Genomic DNA, 13,686 nt, shown 5'->3' with positions numbered 1-13,686 from the left:
TATTCTTAGACAACTGTTAGGTTGATTCAAAATCTGTTGGCAGAGCAAAATATAACTAGCATCCCTCATCAAAGTGAGCTGCAAAAGGCTTCATAAACACTCTTGGGGATGACTGTAAACTTTCACGGAGTTACACGTTTCCTGAAAGCGGTCAGTGAGTGGCTCGAAGATTCCTAAAGTTAATATGTAGTTCTCCTCACAAAAAGTAAATTACAGATCGACAGATTAGGTCAGGCTGTTACAATATACATTGGCAGGAACATTATATACCTATAAGTATGGACAGACTGATGGACAAAAGGATATATCCGTATAAAAACACATACAGTTGACGTGTACCTGAAAGAAAGTGTCATCGTCTGCATTGGACAGTTGTAAGCATTTAAGTTTTGCCTGTGGGGAAGCGGCCTCTACCAACGATAATTGGGGATCCTCCGGGCCTTGCCTCCTTAACTGCTTGTTCAATTGTCTTCAGTGGTGGTTGTGCCAAGAGATTCTCGCGTGACGGTGCCGTAATAATGATGACGGGAAGTGCTGGTGGCACTTTTTTGACAGATGAGTTGGAGAAACTGTCACTGTTGGAAGACGGGGGTGACGATGGTGGTTGGGGCACTAGTGAGATCGGACAATAAACATAAGTAACAGTGAAATACTGGATAGCGTTCTGGCTTTTTGAAAAATCCACAGGTTAGTATGTGGAAGTGTACAAGTGCATAACAGGTGTGTAAGTGAGCCTCGTATGAGTAACAGGTGTAATAGAGCTTTGCATTATATTTGGACTCTGTAAATATCATGTATCATTCTTTCTTGATCAATTAAAGTGTTTTCTCTATTTCTATGTTTTTCAAATACTTTGTAGGTCCATCCTAAAATTGTCTCAGTGCAAAGGGGGAAACCAAGTACTCACAATTTATGACCATGCAGACAAAATGAATTATGATTTAATACTATTAGGCCCCCACTAATGTGAAGCAATTTTCAGAATGTTCTCTTTTTGTAATTGCTTTTTTTTTAAGACAAAAAAACGAAACAACAGCAACCACATTTCCATTTTTGAAATGTTTTTGCCCAAAGGACCTGTTTCTGCCCACAGTAACATATCTTTGTTTTACAGTACTGCATTTATGCACATGTACACAGACTCATACATTCACCCAAAAACCAGTTTCTTCCCTTCTTAGAGTCACAGCCTTCCTCACTACTTCTGCTAAACTGAATTCAAAGACATGGATGTTAAATTAAATATAACTGAAATATGTGTATAAGTTCATGATTCAGTGTTTGTGACGAGCCTGTGCAGTATACCCACAACTGTAGATGATCTAATAAAGTTCCTCAAGGTACAGCATGGTTTCATCCCCTGTAACATAAGCTTGTCTAAGCATCAATGAGGGCGAAAGCTTTAGAGAGGATTGTGTGCAGACCTAATTAATTTGAGCTGTCTCTCAACTGTCTTGCGTGTAATGGATTTATTAAATACACCTTTGTTGTGCTATGGGTTATATAAAAAACATGTGGTGAAACTGTCGGTGGCCAAATGTGCGACATGTTGTTTACATTTCTTGGAAATGCCACACTGAAATGAAATCACCTCTAAATTGGATTGTGCTAAGCTTTAAGAGCATTGGGCACAATATTGCTGATTAGTGTAATTGTACTTCTTTGATGGCAAATTAATCTGGAAAAAAAACGCTGTAGTTTTTTAGGGTTCCTACTGTTTTTCTTAATGTTTATTGATTTCCGTAAAAAGCTCATGAGCAAGGCTTCTCTGTTTTACCTTAAACGACAACAATAACAAGAACAGTATTTTTAAAAAGTGTTTCATATGGTATGATTTTAAATAGTAATTAGCATAATTATATGGTCCAATATGTAAGCATAGTAATTAGATTACTGATATTATAATCATCATATCATTATTTAATGTAATAAACTAGTATAACTTCTCTGAAGCTTGAATGCTCCCCATAAAACCTTAAGTTTATTTTGGCAAGTCATTTGTACCTTTCTTGACCAGCTAGTCTTCAATCTGAGACACTTGTTCGTCTTTGATTTGAAAGAATCTCTCTTACCTGAATCTTGTAATTGTTTGCTTGCAGCAGACCCCATTCCCCATACAAAACGTCTGATGAGACATCAGTCCATGCCCATGCATGGGTTGTAATTACTGTTGGCTGCAGTGAGAAGGTACAACCGGTTCATACAACCGGCCACTCCTTCACTCCCCTCCACCCTCCCTCTCTCTGTCTCTCCCTCCTCCCTCCCTTTGTCCTGCTCAATCACCCCTCCCCTTACTATTTCAATGTATGTACACATATGCATCTGATGGGTCACTAACACTCAAAGATTTCTTATTGAAACCAAGTAACAAAACTATAATATCTCAAGCACTTGTGTGACACAGACTTCGGCGACTAAGGAGCATAACTTGTTTTATAAGATTTTTTACATCTTTATTTTATGCTAATATTTGAATAAATCATTTTTATTGCTTTACTTTTACATTATGCAGACAATAATTACTTTACATTTAAGATGCAACTTCAGTTCATTAACTTTATAATAAATTGGTAACGACCAGAAGTGGACAAAGTACACAACCCCATTATTTGAGTCAAAGTATACTCCTGGTCAAATATTACTCCGATACAAGTAAAAGTTGTTCAGTTCAATTTTTACTTGAGTTAAAGTACTGGAGTAACTTGCTTTTAAAAATACTTAAGTATTCAAAAGCACATTTTCTTTTTAATGTCAACACGATGTATTGTTGCCACAATGCATTTACAGAGCCTGATGACTTTGAAACAACCTATTGAATGCACTGACTTGCTTGTAGAACCTGTAGAACAAAAAGCTTGTGGAATATGCAACAAAGCCTACAGAAACACAGTTGAATCGAAAGCTGCCTCTATAAAAGACAGTATATAGCTTCGGTTAAATAGGCCCTGGGTTAACTCGGATTGGCCTTAAAAGGATAAATACGTAATAATGTTGTAGGCTAGGTTGATTTTACTTTAACTAAATAGCATTGCCTGACATGTGAAACAGCTGGACGACCTCCCATCCCCCCCATACCCCTCTTATTGGGACCGGGTCCTACGTGAATCCACTGCCCTCGCGTGACCTTACTAATAATACTATGTTTATCTGTCAAGATTAAAACATGTATTTCTGAAAGGACTTTTGTCTGTATCGTTAACTCAGCATTTTTGCAAGCTATTAGTATGCCTTAGCAGTGGATTCACACAGGACCCGGTGTTATGCCCCAAATGGTTTCCGTACGTGTTCACAAGATGTGTTAACAGTAGCAGTTGTGGTCTGCCTCTGTCACCAGTTTCATCACACAAACATATTAATCGCGATTTTCAAGTCGCATTTCATCTACTGCAGCGAATATGGTTGTAAGTAAGTAGTGAGCACTGCATCACAGTACCTCCGAAAAAAGTTAGGCAAACACAGAGCGCAAACGCGTACGGGAAGCAGTTAGCTTGAAAACCAGTTGATTTCAAAAATCTCAGACATGGACTTAAGATATGGCAATGGGTGCGCTGGTGAGAAACCTTTGTCTTTATCTGACGTAGTAACAGCCATCAGTAAAACTGCCAAGTGCAATTGTTAAAAAAAATGCAGCACGCACCAGAGCCGCTCTGGCACGCACTATACCGACAGCACCGGAGTACTTTACTGTGATTGGTTTTTCTCGTGTGACGAAAACAACATGGCCTATCGCATTTTAGAAAAGAAAATTCGTCCGCTAACTTCACAGCTAAGCTTAAAAGTAATGAGTAACGAGAACCTTCATAGAAATGTAATGGAGTGAAAAGTACAGTATTTGTCTTTCAAATGTAGTGGAGTAAAAGTCATAAGTTTCCAAAAAATAACACTCAAGTGAAGTACAGATATTCGAAAAATGTACTTGAGTACAGTACTCAAGTAAATGTACTTCGTTACTGTCCACCCCTGGTAACGATATCTTGTGAAAATAATCATTTAAGCGTTGGAGCTTGTCCGGAATATACAGTTATTGCCTCATCACGTGACAGACATTAATGGATGATTCCTCGGTGACTTCAGGCGCCAGGAATAGTACGGGCTCGCCTATCACACGTGATCTCACTGAGGTTCTGAATCAGGAAGAGAATTGGGTACAGGGATAGCTGTATACAATAACAAAAAGGAGTAGTCTTTAGCAACCACAAAGTCGGCAGCGACGACGAACGAACGAATATGGATGGTAAGATACTTAAGCATTATTCCTTAGTTCAGACCATTACTTCAGATCTTTGTCGATGTTTAACTGAAATGTTATCGAGATTATGCTATCGTTAGCCAAAAAGCTAGTAAGTAGTTTTCACCTGTCTAACCTAATTTGTTAGCTAGCTAGTTTGCTGACTAAAAGTTGTTGAAAATATATTACCAGCGGCTCCTGACGTGCGTTTTAGACTTTTGTCCAGGCCTAATTTTCAGTGTTTGCGATAGTTAACTATCCAGCTGTGAGCGTTAGTTACTGCGAGTAGAGCAACAGTAGCTAACCATAGCTGTCAAAGAAATGAAGGTATTAGCTGGGCCGGAACCTGTAGATGCCTTGATTACTGACGACACAGCCTGACATATAGCCTATTCGATGTTTCACTTTATTGAAAAGTTGACATTTGGAGCAAACTATTATAACATAAATTCATGCGTCACTTATTGTGAATACATAAATTAACTCATGATCTCATCTCCACCCTTCAACCAGCCAGTATGGCTTATCTGTTTGATACGAAGCCTGTGACGTAGTGCATCTAGAAGACAGTAGCTTGTTTCTTGGATAATATGACTGTTAATCTGTTTGTTGCTGTTTTTCTATTTTCTGTTATGGAAGTGATGTCAGTGACTTGAGTGGTCTTTGAGTTTAAATGAATAAAGTGACGTCCAGCATAGAATCACAATGTAAAGTATGTTAACTGTAAACTGTACTCTAACTGGGGAACAAACAGGAGTGTTTCATATGAGATTACTCACATTTTCTTATTTTTTCTTTCTTCCGCAGAAACACTCTTTCAATTGAAGGTAAGTACAGAAAAGGGATCATCTTGTAAAAGTGTTTCGTCGTACGAATTATTAAGAGTGACCGTGTAAGCCAGCTACTTTATGACACTGTCATGTTAGTGCTGAGCATGACTGAAGTTCTTTTCCTAACATTTGTCTTGTATCGACTTTCAGTTCACATCCAAACAACTGGAGAGACTGGCAAAGAAGGCAGAGAAGGACTCGAAAGCAGAGCAAGCTAAGGTTAAGAAGGTAAGGAGTTGTAAAATGGCTCTTTTCCCAGTCACGTCCCAAAGTGCCTTAAAGAACATGCATAATGTACTCGAGCAAACGTTTGAGGTGGATAGGGAATTAGGCTAGGGCTGCATCCGAATAGTCAAAAAGATTACGTCATAAGTCCTTTCCTAACCAGTTTTCCTTGACCTCGTTGGAAAACGTGCTGAGGTTAAGGAAAGGTGGGAAGGAGAATTCATAAGGACTTAGGAAAAGACAACCGCGGTGCTAAGAGAATCCACCCGTGTTCCAAAGATGGACTACTAAAAGCGCATCTTAGATACTTTGGCCCGTGTGTTCTTACCGTGTTTTTCATGCAAGCTATATAGGCATGGACAACCCAGTGAAAAATGCTACTTCATCGCCACGGTTGGACTTGAAATAAAAAAGGCATATAGGCTACCAATCACAAAAGTGAAATGAATGGTTGCTCACCCTCCTGTTCACTCATATTTATCGACATGAATCCCAGTATGATTGTATGAAAATTATTGTTACATTTCTGCAAGACAGGCATAACATGTTAGGCCTACAAATTTACTATTGTACATACCATAATTCTTAAGTTTCAAACATGTCGAATTAAAAACATCATCTGGCTGTAAACATCTTATATCCATTGTTGGTCATGTTGATCAGATCCATTTTTAGAAAATAGAATTTAATTTGTTTTGCAATTACTAATGCTTGTACTTCACTACTAAGACTTACTCTCAATCAGAAATAGTTGGAAAATTGTTAGTAAATTATTTAAGTTTATATTGTGAATTTTAACTGTTTTCTGTTAAGATTTTCAGTAAGAATGCATGAGCACGACGCAGTTTGCGTGAGCAGCCCTTTAATAGTCAGAAATTGTTGAAAACTGTTTAGACACTGTTCTCTTCTGGAGAGCATATACATCTTTTGAGCAACACCATCACTTTGTCATGTTGCTTATTTACTTATTATCTATCTATCTATCTATCTATCTATCTATCTATCTATCTATCTATCTATCTATCTATCTATCTATCAAATCATTAAATGAGAAAACTTCAGCCAATAATCTTTGTGTCACATCAAGGATACGCTTGACGCTGCCCAGCGGTTAGTGTTACATTCACATAATCATTTGTTTTCGTGAACGGGCAAGTGGTGCAACGCTTTAAATGTTGCCACTGCAAAGAATTTTGGTACAAATTATCTCCTTTCCTTTCATAAAGGATGGTCCAGTGTACCCTATGCTAAAGGAGATTGAAGCACCTTTCTGTAGCATTTAGAGAATTGGAACAGCTCTTATCATGGGCTCCACATAGATACTTCTGGGTAATTTCACTCAGTTGGGAACCTTCCTAAGCAAAAAAGACTATTCGGATGCACCTTAAGTGTATTTAAATGAGTCTACTTCCTGACAAGGTGTGGTTTCACCTTTGTGTTGCTGATGTCATCATCTAGGTGAAGATTTTGTCATAGGTAATGATTTTGACATGGTTTCTTTGGTTGCTTATTAACTGATGAGGTGTAGGCCTTTTTTTCCAGAGAATTCACTGGATGAGACCATCTGTGCTGTGATCAGTAGGCTTAAAGGTAGCTGAATGGTATTGTTGTCTTTTACCCATCTGTGTGTGCCGTGAGTAATTGAATACTGGATGGTACTTAGTAACTGACATGAATGGTGACATGACTGATACTACAGATGCACTTTTCAGAGGGTGTGGTCTGATCAGTGTGTATGTAAGGTGTTTTTCTTTTTTTTGGCTTTGATCATTCTATCACAAAGTACTCAACAGTACAAAGACAGTAGTCTTCGTTGTGCATAGGTTCAGTCTGGTGTGAAGTAGACCTTGACAATGAAAACATTAATTCATATACACTTGAATACAGTTTGGTACAAGTAGACTAGGTCTTTTTCTGTTTGACTGTGTCCTTATGGACATAGAATAAATTTGCTACAGATTTAATATGGGAAGTTCATCTTAGCCCAGTTGTGTCCTTGTAATTAAGTTTGTCAGTACAATTTTTCTGAAGCAATATTTCAGATGACCAAAAAGTACCCTTGTTTAGTTGTTCTTTACACCCTCAAACAAAAATGTACCTGCCATGTGGACTCAAACCTCTTTTGAAGGGACACTTTGAAAAATTGAAAAAAAAAAAAAAATTAAGTACAATGTGCCAAGAGAGTAACAGAGTGGGGCACAAAGATTCTGTCATATCAGTGCACAGACCTTACTGACTGACAGAGGGAAAAGAAATAAATCTGCTGTCTTAGAGACAGTCCACTTCCTGTCAGCAAGTCTATGGACCATATGGAGGACGCTGCACTGGCAAAAACGGCTCTTTTTTTTAGACATTTAACTTCTCACAAACAGTTTATTTGGAAATTCAGTGATTGGGTTGATGGCCTGGAAAATCTTTGTAGTTTTTTGTGTGAGCTTAGGTAAAGCCCTAAAAGCCAAAAATATAAAGTTTGGTTGTAGAATCATCTTAGGTACCAATAAATGTACAGTATGTAAAGATTATAATGAGCCCAAAAGGATAAATGTACCCTCTAAAGAGACAAATGTTAAAGCCATAGTCCAATACTCCTGTCATGCTAGTGATGACATCACTGGTGTTTCACACCCTCCAGTTGGGCAGAGATGTTTTTGACCTCAGGAAGGTGAGATGGAATATGAGAGAGCGAGAGAAAGAAAGAAAGAAAGAAAGAAAGAAAACAACTACTTAGCTGAGACTTTGAAGCTCACATCTGTTCTCAGATAAAGAAAAATGATAATTGCATTCCTTTGTCTCATGAGTCAGACATTCGTCTGGCAGTTCTATCAGTCAACTCTGCATAGCTGTGCTTTCTCATACAGCTGTGCTTTATCAAATATGATTGTGTGTCTGCTGACTGTTTCATCTGATATGTTCTTACGAACAGTCCAATGTAGATGCCTTACATTAAAACTCAAGATGGACTGATTTATGTCAAAGTTAAGCCATTGCTTTTGGCCGTCAAGCAAAAATATTTGACGTGTTTTAATGGAAATACATTGTCTTGTTGTCAGATAGACAACGATAGGATTGAGTGACAGTTTTGGTTTAGAATCAAAATAAGCAAAAGTGAACACAATAATAATGGCTTACCATGTGGTGCTGTTATTTATGTAAATTAGGTTGTCTTAGTTATGCTAATGAAGAAGCACATGGACAGACATGAGAGAGATCTGACTGTGGATTACAATTAAGAATGACTCTGCAAAGTCAAGTAATGGAACTGTCTGAGCTGTCGACATGATGAAATCTCGTCTCGTAAGGTTGAAAGAATGCTGTAGTCATCACTCGTCTTTACCTGAGCACAGACTCGCTCTGTTTTTTTTTTTTTCCCCCTGTGCTGCCTCTCTTCCTTTCCTGGCCTCTTAGATGTAGAGGCCTTCTCATTCCATGGGTTTTGTGTGTGAGGCAGGTGTTTGTGCAATGTATTGAAGTCAGTGGTGTGAGACTGCAGGGACGAGCTGAGATAGTGCTCTGTCATGTTACTGTCTGTAATTCTGCGCACTGACCTGTAGAGGGCAGCAAGCCATCACGATAAGAGCTGAGAGAGACTCCAGCTCTATACTGAGTTTGAATTTGCCTTTCAGCTCGCTGACATGTGTCAAAGTAGGTAAATACATGTATGTATATATATATATATATATATATATATATATATATATATATAAAAAGAATAGGTGGATCTACATAATAGACAAACTCAAAAGCATTCGCTTTTTAGCGCAAATCTGTGCAAAATGCTATGGTGTGTTGGTTTCACACTACGCTGTGGCATGAGAAATTGTGAAACATTCTGTTCTGCATGAGTGTGTGAATGTTTTTTCGTCCTTCAGGCCCTCCAGCAGAAGAATGTGGAGTGTGCGCGAGTGTACGCGGAGAATGCTATCCGTAAGAAGAATGAGGGGCTCAACTGGCTCCGAATGGCCTCTCGCGTAGATGCTGTGGCTTCCAAGGTCCAGACTGCGGTCACCATGAAGGGAGTAAGTGTCCAATCTTTCCCTTAAAGTCATGACGCTGCTTTAGACACCCAGTTAAGATCTTTAAGATCTTTAAATTACTCCACTTGCCCCACAGCTCCACTTGCCCCACAGCATATCTCAATTGCCTCGGCTTAACCGTTTTCAGCATATGTGGTTTAGTTTTATAGTTTAGTTCGTGTGATGGCTTTGCTCTTCCCTGGGCTTTTCTGTCGTCTTCTGGGTCTTTGTTAGCCTCCAGCTCAATTCCAGCCTTGTTTGTCTGTATTGTCAAGGTGACAAAGAACATGACCCAGGTCACCAAAGCTCTAGACAAGGCTCTGAACTCCATGGACCTGCAGAAGGTGTCAGCTGTCATGGACAAGTTTGAGACTCAGGTTCAGAATCTGGATGTGCACACCTCGGTGAGTGCCACACAGTCAGAGAAAATCTCTCTATATTGCATGAAACCGTTCATTATTTTCATGATTACTTTCTCTTCACCCATTCACAATTACGCTTCCTTTTTTTTCTGATTGATGCTGTGTCTACTTCCTCCACTCTTCTCTCTGGATTTGTTTCTGCAACGTCTGGTGTCACCGTGACACGTGTTGACGTGCAAACCGTGTCCAGGTGATGGAGGACTCGATGAGTTCGGCCACCACCCTGACCACGCCCCAGGACCAGGTGGATGACCTCATCGTTCAAATAGCGGAGGAGAGCGGGCTGGAGGTGATGGATCAGCTCAGCCAGCTGCCAGCCGGAGCCACCTCCGTTGGGGAGACCTCGTCACGCTCTCAGGAGAAGGAGGATCAACTCTCACGCAGGTACACAAATTCACAGATGCACTTCTCTCTTTCTCTTTCTCTTTCTCTGTCTTTCTTTCCCTTTCTCTTTTTCTCTTTCTCTTTCTCTTTCTCTTTCTTTTTCTTTTTCTTTTTCTTTTTCTTTTTCTTTCTCTTTCTCTTTCTCTCTTTCTCTTTCTCTTTCTCTTTTTCTCTATCTCACACTAAAAGCCAAGGCATTGACAGGTGGTAGGACTCAGCAGAAATTCTTTTCTAACTTTTGTTAGTATTTCTGCATGTACATTTCACAACACATAATTTTTCCTGTGTACATTACAAAAATACTCATCCAAAGACAATCATTTGAAGAGACTTTTCTCTCAGATATACCATCTGAGGGGTGAGGTCTATAACATACACTCTTCATCATTCAGACACACATACACACGTTCTGACACTAATGCACGTTTTTATCTTATGGCTCTAGGTTGGCTGCCTTACGGAACTGAGCCCGTCTCTGAGGCTGTTTCCCTGAGAGGGGGCAGGATGGACTGCTGCTTGGACACAGACTATGAGGGCAGATGGAGTTCTGTGATTGAATCGAACTCTTCTTACTCTGAGGACCTGACAAGGCTATTGATTTTTACCCCACCCCACCCCCCAGCCACATCTATTTATATACACACTCGTCTGTGTTGCCGAAAATACTGTCTGAGTGGGTGTCTTTTCTCTCTCTCTCTCTCTCTCTCTCTCTCTCTCTCTCTCACACACACACACACACACACACACACACACACACACACACTTCGAATCTTCTCTGCTGAAAACAATCTCTCCTTCCATTTTGTCTTGTCCCTGACCTGCTCTTTATCTCTCTTTTCCTCCCATAAATCTCTTATTCTATCCTTTATGTGAAAGAGAGTTGATCACCCCCCCCCAAAAAAAAACTTCCTCTCTTTTGCGGGCTCTGTGAACCGTACTCAGTATCTAAGCCTTAGCTGGACAGTTCCTCTTTTGAGAGAAAATAATAAAAACAATTGCCAACTCTTTTGGTTTTTTTTTTAAAGCAAAGTGTACAAAAATACCTAGAACTAAATCATTTAATAGTAGACGTATTGATATAATTTGAGGGGGCAGTGGGATTTTGCTTTGAGGTGACTTCTCGGGTGTTTGCTCTAATGGTCATATCTCTACCTATGTCTACGTTTCGACTGTAGTTAGTTTTTTGAAAATGCTTATTGTTTTAGGTGTGGTCTCTGAGGAACCCTGAGACGGAGTGAGATGGGACAGAATGTTAACTGAATCATTGCACACCTGCTAAGGTAGAAAAGGGAGATATGAGGCGTGTGATGTCAGGCAGATGGCAGGAATGTCGGGGTTGTGACAGAGCATGCTTTATCATGGCAGAGACGTGTGTCAGTTTTCAAATCAATAAGGAACACGACCGTTTAGTTAGATTATCGATTAGCAATGTTAACAACACTAACACAGAGGGCGTATGCACTCTCCATACCGCCACGTGGTACCTGCCTTCTCCCTCGTGTCACAAAAGTAGAAGTATATAATCTCCCAATCAGTTGTGCATGCTGCGTGGGACGGAAGACAAAAACAAAAACATGTCTATTTTTGACACATGGTTAAATCAGTGATTTGAAATGGTATCTTTATTTTTTGCTGTATTCCAATAACCCATTTTCTTCTTTTCTTTTTCGTCTCTTTTTTTTTGTTATAATTGTAATTGCCTGCTTATTTTTGCTGTGTTCATAATTATTCACGCCTTACTCTGATGCAGATGCCTGTGTAGGTGCTTGCCCTCAGTGCCTGAATGAAAGGTTTGGGGAAAAAAAACGAGACTCACTGTATAATAGAGCAACAAGCTCAGTGTTTTTCTTGATAGTCAGAGAAAGGCTAGTGCTGTGTTGTCATGGAAACAAGGGTGTCTTGTCCCTGTCTTTAGCAATCCTAAGCTGACCTCCATGTGGCTACAGCAGCCATGATGTATTTTGTGTTTTTGGTTTTTGTTTGTTTTTGTTTTTTGGGGGGAGGGTATATTTGTTTTTCTGTTCCCTATGTCATGTAGGAGGGTTATTTGTACTCTGAAGTTATCTGAAATTGGCAGGGTTGTTTGTCTGTTTTTTTATTTGTAATATTTATCTTGTCACAAATACATAAATAAAAGCTCTCTGATTTAAGCACTGAAGTGTAGTTGTAATTTAACTCACTAACCATTGTTACCATGCTGTGTGCCCTTTCTTCAGTTATCCCGGTGAATAATAAACAGTAGTTTTTCATTTCAACAGACATGCTTAGAGAGATCATGTTGAAGACTCAGATGATCATGAGTCACACACAGCCTTAAAGCTCAGAAAGATGAACATAGGTTTTTCCCACACCACCCCCCCACCAGTCATGACTAGTGAAGGTCTAAGAAGGAAATACTAGTTAAACCAGAAACCGTAAACATGCCTCTTTGCCTCATGACTTACAGTCAGCTGTCACCTTATTTAACGTCAACAGGGCGCATTAAAACGTGCATTAGTCAGCTTCTCTGGGTTTAAATGTGGTGAGTGTCTGTCTTGGACTCGCTGATTGAGTCAAATGGCAAAGTTTACCACGGTACAGCAGATGAATGCTCTTATTACCAGGGCCTGTTAAAGGTCAGTGTCATTATAGAAAACTGGGATCTCTTTAAAGGATCTCACAGAAACAAAAGATTTGCTTCAATCAAGCATATTCTGTCTGTCATTATAAGCTTTAAATATTGATGAAGGGAAAATCACTCTTCAGAGGTATCACATTTCAAAACCATTATTTTCTGTGTAGGTTTTTTTTAAGGGCTGATACAAATACAAGGAATTGGACACTGTTAATGCTAGCAGTGTATGCTATGGGCTACTAGACATATACTAAATATTTCAGGCAGCACATTTTGTTCAGCATAGTACTAATTGTTTTTCCCACACTTGTATCAGTGTTACAGAGGTTATTTTACTATTCAAAATAATGTTCAGGTTTCCTTGATAGGTTGTAGTAACTGTCAATGAAATTAGAAAGTGTAAACAATTAGAATGTTATTAAACATATATTAAACATGGGGTTGTGGAAAACTGTTTCATATGCAAACTAACCAAGTCATGAATGACCTTGTACCCAATAAACCCCCAACACACACACACACACATACACACAAACAGGCTGAGACCTGAAACATTCTAATTGTCTCAAAAAGGCCTGTATGCCCTAGATGCACAAATCCTCTTGCATAAAAGGCCAATTCTCCCAAATCCCTCAACAACCCACAGCTGAACTGTTTTTAAAGACCTGTTCAACATCGCACATACAGAATTACTTTGATCTATGAATGCTTCATGTTCTACCATGAGCCGTTTTTTAAATGATTTGAAATACTGCATTCAACCACCATAGCTAACTATTTAACATTTGGAGGACGTTGGATAATATTTTGGGAATATTTTTTGATACATGATTTCGTATGTTCTCTGCCTCTCGCGCTGAGAGAATTATTTTCACTGGAACCGTAGACTGAGTAAAGCGGATCCGTGTAGGGGCGATATGTCTGTACCAGGAACACCCTATTGATTACTCTCATATGACGTGGGCGTTTA

At 39.3% G+C, this 13,686-nt stretch overlaps 1 protein-coding gene across 1 annotated transcript; it reads left to right on the top strand.

The window, feature by feature from the left end:
- Nucleotides 1-4,143: 4,143 nt before the first annotated feature.
- On the top strand, nt 4,144-10,790 carry chmp1a (charged multivesicular body protein 1A). The gene is made up of 7 exons (XM_030777630.1): nt 4,144-4,234; nt 5,036-5,055; nt 5,209-5,286; nt 9,153-9,299; nt 9,572-9,700; nt 9,909-10,102; nt 10,548-10,790. The coding sequence occupies exons 1-7, from the start codon at nt 4,228-4,230 to the stop codon at nt 10,567-10,569; spliced, it is 597 nt and encodes a 198-aa protein (XP_030633490.1). The 5' UTR covers nt 4,144-4,227; the 3' UTR covers nt 10,570-10,790.
- Nucleotides 10,791-13,686: the final 2,896 nt, after the last annotated feature.

The sequence above is a fragment of the Chanos chanos genome, chromosome 1 (assembly GCF_902362185.1).
Source record: "Chanos chanos chromosome 1, fChaCha1.1, whole genome shotgun sequence".
Lineage (NCBI taxonomy): Eukaryota > Metazoa > Chordata > Actinopteri > Gonorynchiformes > Chanidae > Chanos > Chanos chanos.
Note: the sequence above shows the minus strand (reverse complement) of the source record. Positions and strands in the feature narration are given on the sequence as shown.

Bases quoted from the DNA above. Each gene is read 5' to 3' on its own strand.
- chmp1a (XM_030777630.1), top strand. The intron at 9,701-9,908 runs GTGAGTGCCACA...AACCGTGTCCAG, and splicing joins ATCTGGATGTGCACACCTCG to GTGATGGAGGACTCGATGAG. The intron at 10,103-10,547 runs GTACACAAATTC...TTATGGCTCTAG, and splicing joins GAGGATCAACTCTCACGCAG to GTTGGCTGCCTTACGGAACT.